The sequence below is a fragment of the Girardinichthys multiradiatus genome, chromosome 12 (assembly GCF_021462225.1).
Source record: "Girardinichthys multiradiatus isolate DD_20200921_A chromosome 12, DD_fGirMul_XY1, whole genome shotgun sequence".
In the NCBI taxonomy this organism is placed as follows: domain Eukaryota; kingdom Metazoa; phylum Chordata; class Actinopteri; order Cyprinodontiformes; family Goodeidae; genus Girardinichthys; species Girardinichthys multiradiatus.
In genome coordinates, this window is record NC_061805.1 from 13,324,515 (window position 1) to 13,343,152 (window position 18,638).

The window sequence follows — 18,638 nt, forward strand, 5'->3', positions numbered from 1 at the left end:
CAAATGTGTCTCACTAATGCAATGACATGATGGCCACCTCAGCTCATGATTCCTTTATACTATAATAATAATAATTATTATTCTAATTATAATAGTTGTGTTGGGAACAAACCTCCAGCAGGCTTTAGTTTTTGTTCTTTTTATATGACATCCTAAATGGTTGTGAAGTACTTCACATAGTGTGTCAGGTGACAGTCTTCCTAATACAAATATAAGAGGCATATTCACATCATTATATGGATCAGCATTGAGCTATGATTGAGCTCCATGCAGCAGCTAGATGGCACTGTTTATTTTTGACATTGTAGAAAAAAACTGGTTCGAGACCACAAACCTTTTATTTTTCAGTTAGCTTTGAGTTGCTGATGTCATTCAAGAAGTTGTTGGTTTGGTGTAATTCACTAGAGACATCCCTCATGGTGTGTGGACTCAGTCTCTCTTAGTGTTTTTCCACCCAAAGGAACTGGTTCAGTTCTTTGACTGCCACAGCACCATTGCCATTGTTATTTGGACACGTGGTGGGTTCCTTCCGGTTATTTATACTACTTTAAATATATATTTAGGGGCGGGGACTGGGCGGTTCAAATTGGGATGTATGAAGGCTATGTGTGCGGTGACATGTCTTTGCACGGTTCCATACATCTAAATTTTTTGGTGCCTCAGTGTTTTTGTGTTTCAAGTTTCAGAATTTCTCCCTATTGCCAACTTTTAGTATAAAAGCTGAACACTCTTTCATACATGAGGCCCCAGGTCTGTCAAAGTAGATGGACAGGTCCTTTCACTGATTATTAAGGTGTAAATCTTACACAAATAGGGAGGTTGCAGCCCTTTCACACTATTGTGTATCTGTCATGGGTTTCAAGATGAGCTGCCTTAGACAAGTAACCTTCAAGCATCACCACGCATCTGATATTGTAGCACACTCAATATGATACTCACCATGGATTTATTTGGCATTACCGAAAATGTTTGGATCATTAATTTCAGATATAACATTATTGCCAGTAACAGATGAGTGATAAAATCCGTTTCCACAATATGAGTTTTACCAAGAATCAGAGTAACGTGGGGCATTCTAACACATGGATATGCTGTGATATAAATCATTGCAGCTATATCTGCATGTTGTGGGTCATTGTCCTGTGGGAAGGTAAACCTTTGTCCCAATTTCAAGTATATTCTTAAAACTAATTTCCACTATAGAAGCCTTTACCAGTGTAGCTGGGGCCATTATTACCCATTTATGTTTCGAATGCATTTAACAGCATAAGAAAAATTAACAGGATATATATTTACCCCAGAAAATTGCACTGGTAGGGAGGAAGTGCTTTTTCATTTACTATCAATGTTTGGATGGAGTGTTGTGAAGGTATAGAAGGCTGAGTGTTTCCAATTGGTTAAACCTGATAATAATGGCCCTGTTATGGACAAACAAATGGCCAGGCAAGACGAACGTTACAGGAAAATAGTTTTTAGGAAAAAAATGTTCATGGTCTTTCAGTGAAGGCTAGACAACTGGGTCCGATCATCTCCAAAACTGGTGCTCCAGTGGCGTTTAGAGTTCGGTGTCTATCAAATGTCACCCAAAGAAGGAACAGTGGTGAACAGGCAACAGGTTCATGGGCTAATGCTCACCGACACATAGGTGAAGAAAAAGCTGGCTCCAATTGCTAAAGAAGTTAATACTATTTCTGATAGGAAGGTGTTAAAATACAAACAGCATAACAGATTGTTGCGTTTGGAGTTGCATAGCTGAAGAACAGTCAGGGTACCCATGCTTACCATTGTCAATTGCTGGGAGCACCAACAATGGGGAATTGAGGGTACTGAGCCACAGAGCAATGAAACAAGGTGATCTGATCTGCTAAATTACGTTTTCTTTTGTATCACGTGGATGGCCAAGTACGTGGAGGACAGACCTTTTTATGAAAACATTTTCCCGGATGGCTTTGGCCTCTTTCAGCAAGGATAATGTGCCCTGCTTCAAGACAGAATTGGTCCAGGCCTCCAAATTCCACAGATCCCAATCTAATCAAGAATCAGTGGGATGTACTAGGTGACACAAGACTGATCCATGGAGACTCCACCTCAAAACTTACAGGATTTAAAACGTTTTCAGCTAAAATGTTGGTGACAGAAATCTTGTGAGATCTAGTGGAGTGCATATCTCAATGGGTTAGTTCAAAAGCAAAAGTGGGACCATTGCACTCTTAGGTTGATGGTCATAATGTTGGTGTAAACCTCACATAAGCATCCAAACTATGAAATGTATGTGAGTGTAGTTATCCTTTGCCCAAAACTTACATAACTATTCTCATGCTATGCTGTGTAGACACCCTTTCTGCTCTGACGAAGATTATTGGACCTCAATATGCTGAATGCTTGGAGCCACTCCACCTAATGGCAGCCCAGCCTACATTCTGATTGCAGTTAATATTTCTTTGCCCACTTATTTATTCATAGGGCATTAAACCTTCATCCACAAGGGACCAGTTTATCCTTAAATATGGACAGCAATCAAATTAAACAGTGAAATCATGGAAAAAGTAATGTACATTGTCCATTTATTTTCATTTAGCCATTTGTTTTTCAACACATCAACAGAGAAGTAAAGATAAGAAGAAGCTTCACCTTGTCTGGTGGCCTTGAAGTTGAAAGACTGGAAACCTCCAGTGAGAGCCGATGAGTCAATGACATCAACGCCATAATCACTGTGGTTTTTCCTGTACAACATGGCGGCCACAATGAGAATTACCACGGCAACAATTCCTGCTGCAAGGCCTGAGTACAGAGCCACGTCAATGGAGTTTTCCATATCTGTAAGACACAAAAACAAAAAGGAGCTCTCATATAAAAGTAAACTTTTAAATTGTGACTTGGTCAATTTGAAACAAATTTTGTGTATTCATTATATTATTTTTATTGAACTTAATTCTTACTTTACTTAATTCTTCCTAATGTTCTTTTGTTTGTGTTGCTATGTCAAAGGAAAACAAGTGTGTTTATGTGTTTATGCAAGTTGTGAAAAATACTGTATGTGACTTTAGGGTAAGTTAAGTACGTGTTTAAAAACAAAAGAAAAATCTGGGAGTGTAGACTCAGAGGAAAGAAAACATAAGTGACCTCTGGAAACACCCATCTTCTCTGCCTGTGGTGTACGTTAGCTGCCAGAAGCAGATCTCACCTGAACTGAAGTGTGGGTGGGAGTTGCATTATTTATTGTACATAACAGAGATCATCTGTGTGGAATGGAAACACATGGATATATGTATATTAATCTGTTGCATTGATTTTGATATTTTGAGTCCTAGAAAAACAAAAATACAGAATTTCCAAGGGTCTCGAGATTTACTGGCCACTTTTTTAGGTACACCTGTTGGTCTGTTTTTAAACAGTAATAGCGAAGCAGCATTTAGGTATCTAGACATGCTGACGGAATGCGGATTGACTGAAGATGGCATGTTTTTTGGTATTGCAGAAGCTGCTGATGTATGCAGATTTTCAAATACACCCATTGCCCATGCTTACAGAAACTTGCCCCAACAAGAAAAAATATCCAGTGTCTAGCAGTTACATGGACAAAATCCCTTATTGATGACAGAGGAATATTGGCCCACTGGTTTGACATAGGAAAGCAACATTAGATCAAATAACCACTCATTACAACCAAGATTGTAATTTTAAGCAGATGGACTACAGCTGCAAAAGAAAAAGCCAATGATCAGCTAAGAACAGAAAACTGAGGGTAAAATTTAGACAGACAGGGTCAGTCTGGCTTTGCCTCAGCAGTTCAGACTGGAGGTGGTGGTGTAATGGTAAGGCGGGACATTTCTTTGATAATCTTCGAGCCCCATAGTACTAATAATGTATTGTTTAAATTCCACATCCCACCTTAGCACTGTTGATTACCATGTCCATCGCTTAATGACCACAGTGAACCCATTTTCTAATGGCAACTGCCAGAAGGATAATACACCAGATCCATCCATGTTTGTATTGTCCATAACCGCTTATCCATGCAGGGATGCACCAGGTCACAAAATTGAAATAGTGTTGAACCAGTTCTTTGAACAGGACAGTGATTTCACTGTACTCCATTGGTTTCCATAGTCATCAGATCTCAAACCAATGAAGAGGGACACATTTGCAGCAACTGATGCTATCATGTTAATATGAACCAAAATCTCAGAGTAATGTTTTCGAGATCTTGCTGAATATATGCCACAAAGAACTGAGGCAGAGACAAATGAGGGTGCAGCTGAGTGCTAGCAAGGTGTACCTAATAAAGTGACCTGTAAATGTAAATCAGAAAAAAAAGAAATTTTGGTCTTCAACAGGGCCTCAGAGGGAAACACTATTACACTATGTTGTTATTTATAAAAAAAACAAAAAAAAACTAAACCGACTTCACAGAATGAGAACTACATAACACTTTTACGAGTAGTAAATTAAATTTAAGTAAAATTCAGATCAACGTTTGCAAGCACTCGTATATGCCCTCCTGTCCTAAATATTTTTGGTAAGGTTTGGCTCTTGACATGACTTGGCCTAAATTGTAAATCTATTGTTTTGCATAAAATGATTGCTCTCTTTTATGACCCAGTTCAGCGCAAGCTTCAGCTGCTGGACATATGACCACAGCTGACTTTAGCCTGTGCATGCACTTGGACATGTATCTCTATTGTTTGACATAGTGAAATGGAAAGAAATGTACTTCTTTTGGCTTTTATTGCTAATAATATTTAGCCTGGTCACTGAAATTAACAACTGGTTCTCCAACTGGAAACTGAATCCCAGAGAAGTTGGATGTAGCATCATTCCTAGATCTGAATTCTAATTTCAGACATAAATAAAACCCAGTAGTATCCTAGTACATTATACTACTTCATACTACTACAGAAACGGTCATGGGAAAAACAAAGTACACCCCTGCTGCATCTCTGGGATTTAGATGGGGATGTTGCAGTGTGCTGCTTTTCAAATACAAGTGATTTATTAATCTTCAGGAAATGTGACCATCTCGTTTAAAGCAGGACGTTTGGAAGTTTGTTGGTCTGAAACATGGAGGTATGTGTTAAAACAATGTTAAGAAGGAAAGAAGCAAATGGCAGAGGAGGTGCGGTTGTAATGAGGTGCCTGGAAAACATTTCTTCTCTCTAAAATGAACATGGCTGCATAGAATTGCAAAGCTCCATCTGAAAAAAACTCAAGACATCATAAACAATGTGTTTTGGTCGAATGAGACAAAAACAGATATGTTTGGCCACAATGCACCGTCCCATGTTTGAGCCAAGTCGCTTACAGTAAATCAGCACAAACCTCATACCAGTTATATACCACAGTGGTGGAAGGGTCATGACTTGGGCTTGTTTTGCAACCACTGCCTGAGCACATTGTAGTCATTGAGTCAAACATGAACCCCTCTGTAAACCAATGAATTATGTAGTTAAATGTGAGGCTACCTGTCTGACAGGTAAAGCTTTGAACAAACAGGGTGATCAGCAGGTCAATGATCCCAAACACAGTAGCAAATCTACAACAGAATGGCTGAACAATAAAAGAGCTGCTGTGTTCAATGGCCCAGTTAAAGTCTAGAACTCAATCCATTTAAGACAGACCTACTGTGAAACTGTTTAGACATAAATGCCTGCAACTCCTCCACAGCAATCCAAAAAAACAGTTTTAGTTTTCTTTTTTTGTCATGGCAATAAATGTAGTGTTCTTATATTACTTGAAATCAGTAATTTATTTCATTAGAAGAAACCTGTTATGCCCTAACAAGAAAAAAGATGAAAGTGTTTCTAAGTCTTACAGATGAAAGATTGTCTTTGTTGTATTAATAAAGACCCACAGAGATTGAAAAGGACATCAAGTTAGGTGCTGGAGACAAGTCTGGTATTATGTAGATGTTCTAGGGCAAACACTGTCAAGAGTAGCAATGCAATACATTGGCTCTAGTATGAAATAGAGCCAGAAGAATTGAAAGATTGAGCAACCATGTGTCCTACCTCTCAAAGCTACACTGAGAAATACAAAATGGAAACAAACAAGCATGCCTGACATTACTCTACCATGTTACATACAGAGCCTTGAAAAAATATTGAACTTTTTCACATCTTGCATGCTACAACCAATAACTATGTTACTGGGATTTTATGTGACAAACAACACAAAGTATTGCAAGTATACAATTACAGCTACAAGGTCAGGTTTTATGCTTAGGGTTGTTGTTCTGTTGGAGGGTGAACCACCACTTCAGTCTCAAGTCTTTTGTACCTTCTAAAAGTTTTGTTTTCCAGTATATGAACCATTTTCCACAAACCAGGGTGGTTTCTTAGACCATTACTACCCACTGCATTTACCGCAGTAAGAAAGTTTACCTGGGTAAGAGAGAGGCCATTGAAGGTAATTTTCATTTACCTGGAATGTTTGGGTGGAGTATTTCAGGGTTTATTTATTAAACTGTGAATTTACAAGCTTCCTCAGACTTTGAAGTGGTTATAATTCAGTTTCACACTTTATGACTACAACACTGACGGTAGATGTATCTCCTCTTTTCCACCATTCTGTTGCTCCAAAAGTGAAAGAAGATGGAAGTTCGCAAAATTCCTTTCATATCTGTAACACTTCCACCATTCCATGAATGTCGTTTTAACTCTATATAAGTTATATAGTATAGTTGCTGTGACAGAATTATTGGTTATCACTGGGTATGGGTGAAAATCACAGCTTTTGTTTTTGCTTCAGGAGTCTCTCTCCCAATCTGAGCAGTTGAGTGAGATTTTGCTTGATACTGCTGCAGTGAGAGGAGTTAACATTCCTCTGGACTCTTCAGTAGAAATGCTCATAAAAAAGTTATAGATAAATAAGTTGGAGGGAAAGAAATTGATCTTTTAGTTTAAAGGTACTTAAGAAGTTTTCTTCCACGTTTTTCCCGTATTTAGCTCCATTTATCTTCCCATATACTCTGACCAGCTTCCATGCTGAAAAAAAGCTTTCCCACAGCATGATGCTGCCCCTACTGAGTTTCACTGTATAGATGGTGTGTGCAGGGTTAGTTGTTGACCTCACATAGTGAGTAACATTTTTGTCTCATCTTTGTCCACATGTTTTCTGTGTCCCATCCATTGCTTCATACAAACTGCAAAATGGACTTGTTATCGTCCACTGCTTTGTTTTTGTCTTTCACGTAATATACCAACAATGTATATAGAGGTTTGTGACAAAATGTGAAAAAATTCAAGAGATAGAAATATTTTTGAAAACTATTATTACATAATACTGAAGCTGCAAACAAAAAAGTAGTGAGCTTCTTTGCTCCTTATTGATCTGTTGCCAATGGCTGTGTTTTCTCACAAGAATGGGATTCAGAGTGCATGCAGGCTAGAGCCAGTGGTGAAATGTTGGTGTGCAGTGAAAAGGGGAAAATGAAACTGATTCAGAGGACTTCCTGGTATCAAGCCTGCCAGCACAGCAGTAGGCAGGATTTTTACACTAAATTGGCAAGCTAATGGAAATACTCAGGCTACAGTAGGGGCTGACAATCACTTAACCGGGCTGAGTCCAACGCGTGATTGAAAGCTGCCACAGGAGTGGCAGGACAGCACCGTAAATTGGACAAATTTGCTCGTTTGCAATGATTACAGCCCATTAATCCTCCACAACGCAACACATGTTCACTTGTCACAACCAATCTATCTCCTGGCTCAAAGTAGAAGCACAGCTGTGATGTCACGGTTGTCATTAAAAGTCAGCCACTGAATAATGACAGGAACGTGTAATGAGTGTTTGCTGGGTTAATTCAGAAGTTGCTCAGATCAAGGTGAACTAAATGGTGGTAATTCGTGATGTTTCTATTTCCAGCATGTGTGCTGGGAGTGTGCAAAATAACCATCACTCTTCTGCTATTTCTGCCCGCTTGGAATTTAAATAATCTCCTGCCCTCAGATTTCAGGGCAAATTACATATAAATCGCAGGTGTGGGGTAGGTGGTGTAGGGGAGAGGAAGATAAAAGAAATCCACGGAGGAAGACTCACTTTGAGGTTTAACATCATGTAGAAGCTTTCGATCTGCAAAGACAGAGAGATAGAATGAGACAGAGAGGAGAGGAAGTGCTGATTAAAGTGCAAGCCTCTGTGAAGTGACTAAAAGTGAGGACTCAAATCCAGAACCTTCAGTAGGAGGAAGCTCCTCTGTTGATGGAGCTCACACAGAATATACAGAAACTGGTCAGAAAGACATCATTACTGTTCTCATATTACCATCGGTAAAGGTGGTGGAATTCTTATAGGAAGGTATAAGTATCTCCTTGGTTGAGTTAAAAAGCTAAAAAAGAAACAAGTTTGGTTAATTTAAGATCGTGACATGACACAATTGTGCGGTAGGTCATCTACTACCATAATCCCAGTTACCCACAAATATCACCACTAGTGGGGCTTGAACCTTTTTCAACTAGGTCAGAATGGCAAAGGAGAGCATCCTTTTCAGTTCTAGCATTTTATTTGTCAGAATGTAACAAAAAATAATCTGGTATTTACAAAGTTCTAAAATGAGCTAAATCTATATATCTGTGCATTATGCCCAAATGTCTGTACTTTGTTCTCATCTTGTAGTTCACATGTTCACAGTTTTGCTAACTGAGACTTGTATAGACTGAGATGTAGTTTTTAGGTTTTTTATAATTTCTCTGAGTGTAGCAAGATGTAGCAATTGGAGTTATTGCTGCTATAATGTTTGTGTTGTCTTTGTTTTTCTTTCCCATAAAATGTACTTGTGGACCAGTGCTTTGGTTTATTTTCTATATCACCCCAATTATGCCAGATTGCTGCTCATACTGAGCCTGTTTCTGTGGGTGGTTTCATCCCGTTAAAAGGCAGGTTTTCCTCTCCACTGTCGTGGAGGAATTATGCAATGTTAACGACTCACTGCAATTGCCTAGGGTTCCTTAGATAGATAAGACTGCGAAGATCGTTATTAAATGATTGAACTTGTGTTGTTTTATAATTTAGACTGAACTGGACTTCATGTTATTGGAGCTGAATCTGACTATATGATTGAATTGTACTGCAGTTAACTGGATTTATTTGGACTAATCCTGAACTGGACCGGAGTGGATTCTACATATAAATTGGACCTGTTTGTCCTTGTTATGACATTTTTATTGAACTGGGGCTATATTTAACATGAACTGAATTATTATGATTTAGATTAATTGAACGTAGATAACTGTAGCTAAGTCTGACTTTATAAGTGGGTTGTACTGGAAAGACTAATGCTGTTTAGATGGACTTAGTTTTTCACACAGAGCTTTCTGATTATGGATACATGTTGGTTTAATAGATAATGTCGGTGTGAAATCAGTGGTGTGTTTTTGTTCTTTTGAGGTTAGATTTAAATATGGTGCTCTTAAAAAAGTTAATGGCCCATTACAGGTTTCTTCTTCTTTCAGATGTTTTACTTCCAGAACATCATCTAAAGCACTGCAAGTCTCAAGTTGCCTCAATTAAAGTTAGAGTTCATAGTTCAGCAATAAGAAAGACATTGGCCAAAATAGAAGCCCATGGGAAAGTTCCAAGGCAAAACCTCTGCTGACCTAAAAGAGCATAAAGGTGGATCTCCCATTCGCCAAGAATAGCCTGCTCTCCAGCCATCAGTTTTTGACCTAAAGTTCAAGCATAATTTGCTGCAGAACAGTGATCTAAAGCGAGTCTACCTCTGAATTTCTCAAAAAAGAAGGTTTTTGAGTGGTCTAGTCAAAGTGTAAACATAAATTTGAATAAGATGCTAAATAAATTCTTTAAACAAATGTGGGCAGATATTCCTCCACTTCATTACAATACACTCATTGCCAGTCCTGAAATTTAAAATTGCTAAATAAAGGAAGTAATTTATTTTAGTTTCAGAATTAATTATGCTGCTGTGACATGTTTCAACAAGCCATATCATCTGCATGCTGAACCAGTCTAAAAAATTCAGAACCATATAATGTCTGTCTGCATCATCTCTGGATATGCATTTGTCATCAGGGAGAAATCACACTGACTGATTTATCAGATGCAGTTCATTTCTTTGCAAATAGCTTTATGAACTTCAATATTGTCAAGAACATTCCACCTGTAGGAATATTTCTTTCCCAGTCAAAAAACAGTGACAGCTTCCATTAAAGCGAGGAAGGCTTCTGGATATATAAGAGTGTCCAGCAAGTTGCAAGATGGGATTTAAAGACATTTGAATGGCCTTGTGACAAGATGGGAATTATATACAAGATGGACAGATGGATACCAGAAGACTGCTTCTCTGTCCAACAGTTGGGAGATCTGGAAAATAATTTGTCCAAAAAGGAACATTTGATAAATCCCATCATATGTACCATGTATGCTACAGTAGAATCATCCCAAAAGAGTGGAAAATGTGCAACATTATGGATGAAAATGAAGATATCAAGATGTCCCAATGGCCCAGTCAAAGACCGGGCCTAGCTGTATTGGGATCTTAAGAGAAATGTGCAGAAATTAATTGCTGCAATCCTTAATGAACTGAAACATTGTTGAAAAGAACAGTGGGTCAAACTTTCTCCCAAACATTAGAATGATAAAGTCAGACGGAAATGAGTATTCCAAGTCGTTGCTGCTAAAGATGGTTCTATAAGCTGTTGAATCATCAGGAGTACTTCGTTTTTTACAGACAGCTTTTCCGATTCTGGTTTTTAAGTAAATGATGATAGTGTGAAATGGCATGCCTTTATACACGTGTCTAGATTAACATAATCTTAGCACTTGGTAAGGACCAGATCACTTTTATACTTAAACCCTAGAACTGAAAGATGACATAATTACTTTTGTAAATACTGTTAGTCCTTGGGGCTCTGAATAACCTGCAGCAGGTTGTGGGTGCAGGTGTTTGGTTAACACTACAAATGGAAACCTGGAAGGTGGCCGCAATAGCTATATAAGCACATTCGACAGGCCCCTTCACTGCCCATTTTTATAACTCATTTGAATAGGTACTCTTCCTCACTGGCTTTCAACCCAACAAAGTTCTGATTTTACTTAATATTGTACTGGTGATGTTTTGATCTGTTTTTGCATTTTTTTGTGTTTTGTAACCAGTTTCTTAATTTATTATTATGTGCTTAGTTTCCTATTTTATCCCTTATTGTTATTTTATTGCTTTTGACATTCAGCACTGTGTTTCAGCTGTGGCTGGTGTTAAAGCGCTTTATACATAAAGTTGATGATGATAATGATGATATTGCAGTGTTTAGGCTAACATCATTGTTGATCAGTTCTTTCTTTCACAAGCCTCTCTGATATTATTGAGGTTAAAAAAAAAATCTTTCAAGAACTCTCTAGAAGAGTATGAACAGAATGGATGTCACATTCAGAAAGCAAACAAAACACAGAGGTCTGACTACCTGATTTAGCAATAACATGCTACTCAGAAACATTTGATGAAAGAATACTGTTAGGTATTAATTGACATGAGTGATAAACAATGCAAAAGTTTTCAAACCCTAACAAATGCATTATGAATCCCGAAAAAGGGAAATTTGATTTGTTGTGAAAATCCACCTAGGATGATGGATGCATGAACTCCTGAAGGTAAAACTAGAAATGCACCAAGGGTCCAGCTGTTGACTGAAACCAAATGATTTTACGTCTTGACCAGTCCTAACTGCTGATCAGCGGGTTTGAATCAAGAAAAAAAGAATGTTTTTTTTCAGATTGGTAAAACCAAACGTTACCAGACGTTAAGCCGACAAAACACTCTTCTGTGCTGAAACTGTTAATGAGGGAAGAAGAATAAAAGTTAGCTATCTTTACTATCAGTGAGGTGTTTCAAAGGGAGTCAGAGGACGCTGAAAAACGGCAAAAAGCTTCTAGGAAGAAAAGTGAATTTTGTATGAAAGAATGTGAACTGCTCATTCACGTTGCCACAACATTTTTAATAGTTTAGTTCGGTCACTAGGAAATGTTGAAATTCTTTAGAAATTTTCCCTTGTTTAGGTTTACTGAAGAAGGAAACCTCTAAAACATGTGAGAAACCAGCCCTTAATATCCGACATCATGTTGAAGTTTACACCTAGTAATGCAAACTGAACAAATCATGCCAAAATTTAAAATGCCAAAATGTCAAAACTGTAATAATGTTGTCATTGTTTTGTAATAATATTGAAATCTTGTTTAACTACAGGGCTGTGTAACATCAGCTGCTCTCTGTCACACACACTGTAATGTCACCTCTGCTCCTAATATAGATATTCTTTAAATAAGCACTGAAAGGCTTTTCAAGGTTCCAGTATAGATTTGATTATTAAATGGATCATTTAAAAATCTAACACATACAGTGTCTTACGAAAATATTTATACCCTTGGCCTTTTACTTATTTTGTTACATTCCAACCTGTAATTTAAATGTTTTTGAAATTTTATTTTATGTGATGGGTCTGCACAAAATCATCTAAGATGTTGAAGCGAAAACAAAAAAAAAAGAAATATATATATATATATATATATATATATATATATATATATATATACAGGTCCTTCTCAAAAAATTAGCATATTGTGATAAAGTTCATTATTTTCCATAATGTCATAATGTAAATGTAACATTCATATATTTTAGATTCATTGCACACTAACTGAAATATTTCAGGTCTTTTATTGTCTTAATACGGATGATTTTGGCATACAGCTCATGAAAACCCAAAATTCCTATCTCACAAAATTAGCATATCATTAAAAGGGTCTCTAAACGAGCTATGAACCTAATCATCTGAATCAACAAGTTAACTCTAAACACCTGCAAAAGATTCCTGAGGCCTTTAAAACTCCCAGCCTGGTTCATCACTCAAAACCCCAATCATGGGTAAGACTGCCGACCTGACTGCTGTCCAGAAGGCCACTATTGACACCCTCAAGCAAGAGGGTAAGACACAGAAAGAAATTTCTGAATGAATAGGCTGTTCCCAGAGTGCTGTATCAAGGCACCTCAGTGGGAAGTCTGTGGGAAGGAAAAAGTGTGGCAGAAAACGCTGCACAACGAGAAGAGGTGACCAGACCCTGAGGAAGATTGTGGAGAAGGGCCGATTCCAGACCTTGGGGGACCTGCGGAAGCAGTGGACTGAGTCTGGAGTAGAAACATCCAGAGCCACCGTGCACAGGCGTGTGCAGGAAATGGGCTACAGGTGCCGCATTCCCCAGTCCTGGGCTACAGAGAAGCAGCACTGGACTGTTGTTCAGTGGTCCAAAGTACTTTTTTCGGATGAAAGCAAATTCTGCATGTCATTCGGAAATCAAGGTGCCAGAGTCTGGAGGAAGACTGGGGAGAAGGAAATGCCAAAATGCCAGACGTCCAGTGTCAAGTACCCACAGTCAGTGATGGTCTGGGGTGCCGTGTCAGCTGCTGGTGTTGGTCCACTGTGTTTTATCAAGGGCAGGGTCAATGCAGCTAGCTATCAGGAGATTTTGGAGCACTTCATGCTTCCATCTGCTGAACAGCTTTATGGAGATGAAGATTTCATTTTTCAGCACGACCTGGCACCTGCTCACAGTGACAAAACCACTGGTAAATGGTTTACTGACCATGGTATCACTGTGCTCAATTGGCCTGCCAACTCTCCTGACCTGAACCCCATAGAGAATCTGTGGGATATTGTGAAGAGAACGTTGAGAGACTCAAGACCCAACACTCTGGATGAGCTAAAGGCCGCTATCGAAGCATCCTGGGCCTCCATAAGACCTCAGCAGTGCCACAGGCTGATTGCCTCCATGCCACGCCGCATTGAAGCAGTCATTTCTGCAAAAGGATTCCCGACCAAGTATTGAGTGCATAACTGTACATGATTATTTGAAGGTTGACGTTTTTTGTATTAAAAGCACTTTTCTTTTATTGGTCGGATGAAATATGCTAATTTTGTGAGATAGGAATTTTGGGTTTTCATGAGCTGTATGCCACAATCATCCGTATTAAGACAATAAAAGACCTGAAATATTTCAGTTAGTGTGCAATGAATCTAAAATATATGAATGTTAAATTTTCATCATTACATTATAGAAAATAATGAACTTTATCACAATATGCTAATTTTTTGAGAAGGACCTGTATATATATATATGTAAAAAAAACTGAAAATTGTCATGTGAATAAATACTTGCTAAAAAAAAACCTAAAATGTTCTGGTACAACCAATAACCTTTAAACGTCATATAATCTGTGCAATAAGGTTCACCAGTGAGTCACATGATCTGTCATAGTAAACACACCTTTTCTGAAAGGCCCTAGAGGCTGCAACACCACTAAGCAAGAGCCATCACACCATGAAGACAAAGGAGTTCTCCAAACAAGTCAGGGGCAAAGTTATTGAGAAGCACAAGTGGTTATCTGTGATGTGTCCCTAGAGCACAATCAAATCCATCATCTTCAAAAGGAAAGCACATGGTACCACAACAAACCTGCCAAGGGTTAGGCACACACCAAAACTCATAGACCAGGCAAGGAGGGTATTAAACAGAGAGGCAGCACAGAGACCAACGGTAACCCTAAGAGAGTTGCAGAGTTTCACGGCAGAGAGTGGAGTATGTGTCCATAGGACCACAATAAACCATACACTTCATAGAGCTGGGCTTTATGGAAGATTGGACAAAAAAAAGCCATTACTTAGTGTTAAAAATAAGACGGCCGTTTCAAGTTTGCCAAAAGGCATGTGGGCAACTCTCCAAATGTACGGATGAAGCAGCTCTGGTTGGATGAGACAAAAATGGAACTTTTCAGCCACCAAGGAAAACCTATGTCTGATGCAAACCCAACACATTCCATCACACCAAGAACACCATCCCCACAGTGAAACATGGTGGTGGCAGCATCTTGCTGTGGGGATGTTTTTCAGCAGCAGGGACTGGACATCTGGTCCAAATCAAAGGAAAGACAAATGGTGCTAAATGCAGGATATTCTCGAGCAAAACCTGTGTCAGTATACCTGTGATTTCAGTATGGGATGGAGGTTCACCTTCCAGCAGGACAATGACCCAAAGCACACTAGGTGTTGGAATGGCCTAGTCAAAGTCCAGACCTCCAACCAATTGTGAATCTGTAGTTAGACTTGAAGATCACTGTTGACAAGCGAGAACCATTGAATATGAAGGAGCTGGAGTAGTTTAGCCTTGAGGAACGGGCAAAAGTCCCAGCGGCAAGATGTAGAAAACTGATAGAGACTTATCTAAAGTGACTTGTAGCTTTAATTGCCCCCCATAACTGACTTTATGGGGGACAAGCAGTTCTGCAAGCTGAAATTTTCTGTTATTTCTAGGTATGTTCTGTAAATGAAATGGTGCAAACTCTCAAACAATCATATTTAATTCTAGGGTGAATAAAGGCACTGCAAATGTTTAGTTGGAATAAATAAATCTTAAAAATATCCCGAGATAAAGTGCACTTCTACATTTTAAACTGTGCAGAGAAAAGGTTAATGAGTTATCTTTCACTTTTACAGATAACTCTGCCCAATAACCTTGAGGATTTTACTGTATTTATATATCTTCAATGATGGAGAGGGAGAAAAGATCTGTAACTTTGGGATATTTCAGAGCTTTACATAAGATCTTGGATCGGTGCATCTCTAGTTAGAAAAACAAAACTGCTCAATAATCAAACTAACATTTAATTGTGTGCCTGCTATAACATAATTGTAAAGAAAATTATATATCTTGTAAAGAAAAATTATAAAGAAATAATTATATAGAAATAATTATAAAGAAAAAGTCAAAACTCTTGCTAGATGTAAACTGAATAGTTCAGCCCATATCATAGTGGTACTCTGAACAATATTGTTTCAATTTAAACACTTTATAAAAGAGTATTTGTCTAAACTTCTTATTCACAGACTCAGTTTGACATACATTATGGTAAGTGAGCGTAACGCAGGATAAAAAGCATTAACATTTTCATGCACTGAGAGTTTGTCAGTCCACAGACTCTCCTCCTGACATGCCACCTGTTCACATGCTCACGACAAACTGCCCGTGATAGTAGGTGTGCATATGGTAACGGTGATGACAAGAAAACCCTGTGTACGATTATGATACTCGGTAGGAGGGGAGAAGACCCTTACTCTGGGTGCACATTCCATCTGTGCAGTTCTCAGTGGCCTTGCTGTTCCCTTCACACGTCTTGCCTCGGTGTCTGGGTGCCGGGGAGTTGCATTCCCGACTCCGCTGCCGTTCACACTGGCTGCTGCAGACCGTCCATTCACTCCACTCATCCCAGCCTCCATCAACTGAAAAATTATGACACAGACAGCACAGATTACATAGGCAAACCTCTGAAACTAATAAGAACAGGAAAGCCACAATTTAAAAAGGCAGTAATAAATATAAGGCAGTAAAATCACAATACAACTAAAAACTAAATATTACTTGACTTGAACTGGCAAAATTATGGTTTATCTAAAAGATTAAGTAAAAAATTGGAAGGGGTCCAATTGCTTCACAATAAAAACACTGAAGTGATGCTTCTACAGCGGTTGGACAATGAAACCGAAACACCTGGTTTTAGAACACAATAATTTATTAGTATGGTGTAGGGCCTCCTTTTGCGGCCAATACAGCGTCAATTCGTCTTGGGAATGACATATACAAGTCCTGCACAGTGGTCAGAGGGATTTTAAGCCATTCTTCTTGCAGGATAGTGGCCAGGTCACTACGTGATACTGGTGGAGGAAAACGTTTCCTGACTCGCTCCTCCAAAACACCCCAAAGTGGCTCAATAATATTTAGATCTGGTGACTGTGCTGGCCATGGGAGATGTTCAACTTCACTTTCATGTTCATCAAACCAATCTTTCACCAGTCTTGCTGTGTGTATTGGTGCATTGTCATCCTGATACATGGCACCGCCTTCAGGATATAATGTTTGAACCATTGGATGCACATGGTCCTCAAGAATGGTTCTGTAGTCCTTGGCAGTGACGCGCCCATCTAGCACAAGCATTGGGCCAAGGGAATGCCATGATATGGCAGCCCAAACCATCACTGATCCACCCCCATGCTTCACTCTGGGCATGCAACAGTCTGGGTAGTACACTTCTTTGGGGCTTCTCCACACCGTAACTCTCCTGGATGTGGGGAAAACAGTAAAGGTGTACTCATCAGAGAACAATACATGTTTCACATTGTCCACAGCCCAATATTTGCGCTCCTTGCACCATTGAAACCGACGTTTGGCATTGGCATGAGTGACCAAAGGTTTGGCTATAGCAGCCCGGCCGTGTATATTGACCCTGTGGAGTTCCCGACGGACAGTTCTGGTGGAAACAGGAGAGTTGAGGTGCACATTTACTTCTGCCGTGATTTGGGCAGCCGTGGTTTTATGTGTTTTGGATACAATCCGGGTTGGCACCCTAACATCCCTTTCAGACAGCTTCCACTTGCGTCCACAGTTAATCCTGTTGGATGTGGTTCGTCCTTCTTGGTGGTATGCTGACATTACCCTGGATACCGTGGCTCTTGATACATCACAAAGACTTGCTGTCTTGGTCACAGATGTGCCAGCAAGACGTGCACCAACAATTTGTCCTCTTTTGAACTCTGATATGTCACCCATAATGTTGTGTGCATTTCAATATTTTGAGCAAAACTGTGCTTTTACCCTGCTAATTGAACCTTCACACTCTGCTCTTACTGGTGCAATGTGCAATCAATGAAGACTGGGTACCTTGCTGGTCCAATTTAGCCATGAAACCTCCCACACTAAAATGACAGGTGTTTCAGTTTCATTGTCCAATCCCTGTATGTTTCCTATTGCTTTTGATGCTGATCACTGGCTTAGTTGATTAGGTTTCTTTAATGTTTAAGGAAAACATAGTGGTCAAAAAATGAAAATAATAATAATTATTAATATTTTTTCACAAAAGGAAAAGGGACCTTGGAAAGATGGTTGCTCTAGTGTACAGTCAATCGTCATATATTTCCTTGTGCCAAGTACTGAGACAAACTTCTATTTCATTGCATCCAGGTGCTTGAATCACTTTACATCACATGGTCACAGGTGTATTTAAAAAAAGAAGCACCTAAGCACGCAGACTACCACCATAAACATTTGTGCAATATGTGGCTGTGATATTTTTAAGCTGAATCAATTAAGAAAAACAGCAACTCAGCCACAAAATGTTAGGCTACGTAAAATCCCAAAGTTACAGACCTCCAAGCTTCAGATTTGCTTAAGAGCCATTCATACAGAGCTTCATGGAATGGGTTTCCATGGGCGAGCAGCTGCATCAAAACTTTACATCTTCAGGTTCAATGGATTGCTGCAATGCTGGTAAATACACTAGGGTCTAGAGGAGTTGAGAAATGTTCTTTAGAGCAGGGACATGTACCTCTTTTTCTGGAACATCAATGAATTAGTCTGGGATAACCTTATACTCTGCATGACCTAAAATAGTAATCACCCCTTCTCCGTGTCACTTAACCTATGGCCTAACAATGGATCTGCAGAAGGCTCTGTTTGTCCCAGGGGGGGGGGGTTCCAGGGATGAAGAGTAACAGATAAGCATTACCCTGGTATCTGGGCTTCAGTTCCAAGAATTACTGTCTTGAACTTGTTATAAAGGGATGTTCTTTGTTTGTCTAGTTAGAGCG

The 18,638-nt window shown here is 39.1% G+C and overlaps 1 protein-coding gene across 3 annotated transcripts in view; it reads right to left on the bottom strand.

The window, feature by feature from the left end:
* The window catches only part of unc5db (unc-5 netrin receptor Db), a 450,113-nt gene that overhangs the window by 103,098 nt on the left and 328,377 nt on the right, over positions 1 to 18,638 (bottom strand). The window contains exons 7-9 of one of the 3 annotated variants that reach the window (XM_047381512.1): positions 16,113 to 16,277; positions 8,038 to 8,070; positions 2,632 to 2,817 (exon numbers count right to left, since the gene is read on the bottom strand). In XM_047381512.1, the coding sequence (XP_047237468.1) occupies positions 2,632 to 2,817; positions 8,038 to 8,070; positions 16,113 to 16,277 (384 nt within the window). The remainder of the gene's footprint in view (positions 1 to 2,631; positions 2,818 to 8,037; positions 8,071 to 16,112; positions 16,278 to 18,638) is intronic. The other 2 variants (XM_047381513.1, XM_047381514.1) reach the window with 2 other exon arrangements.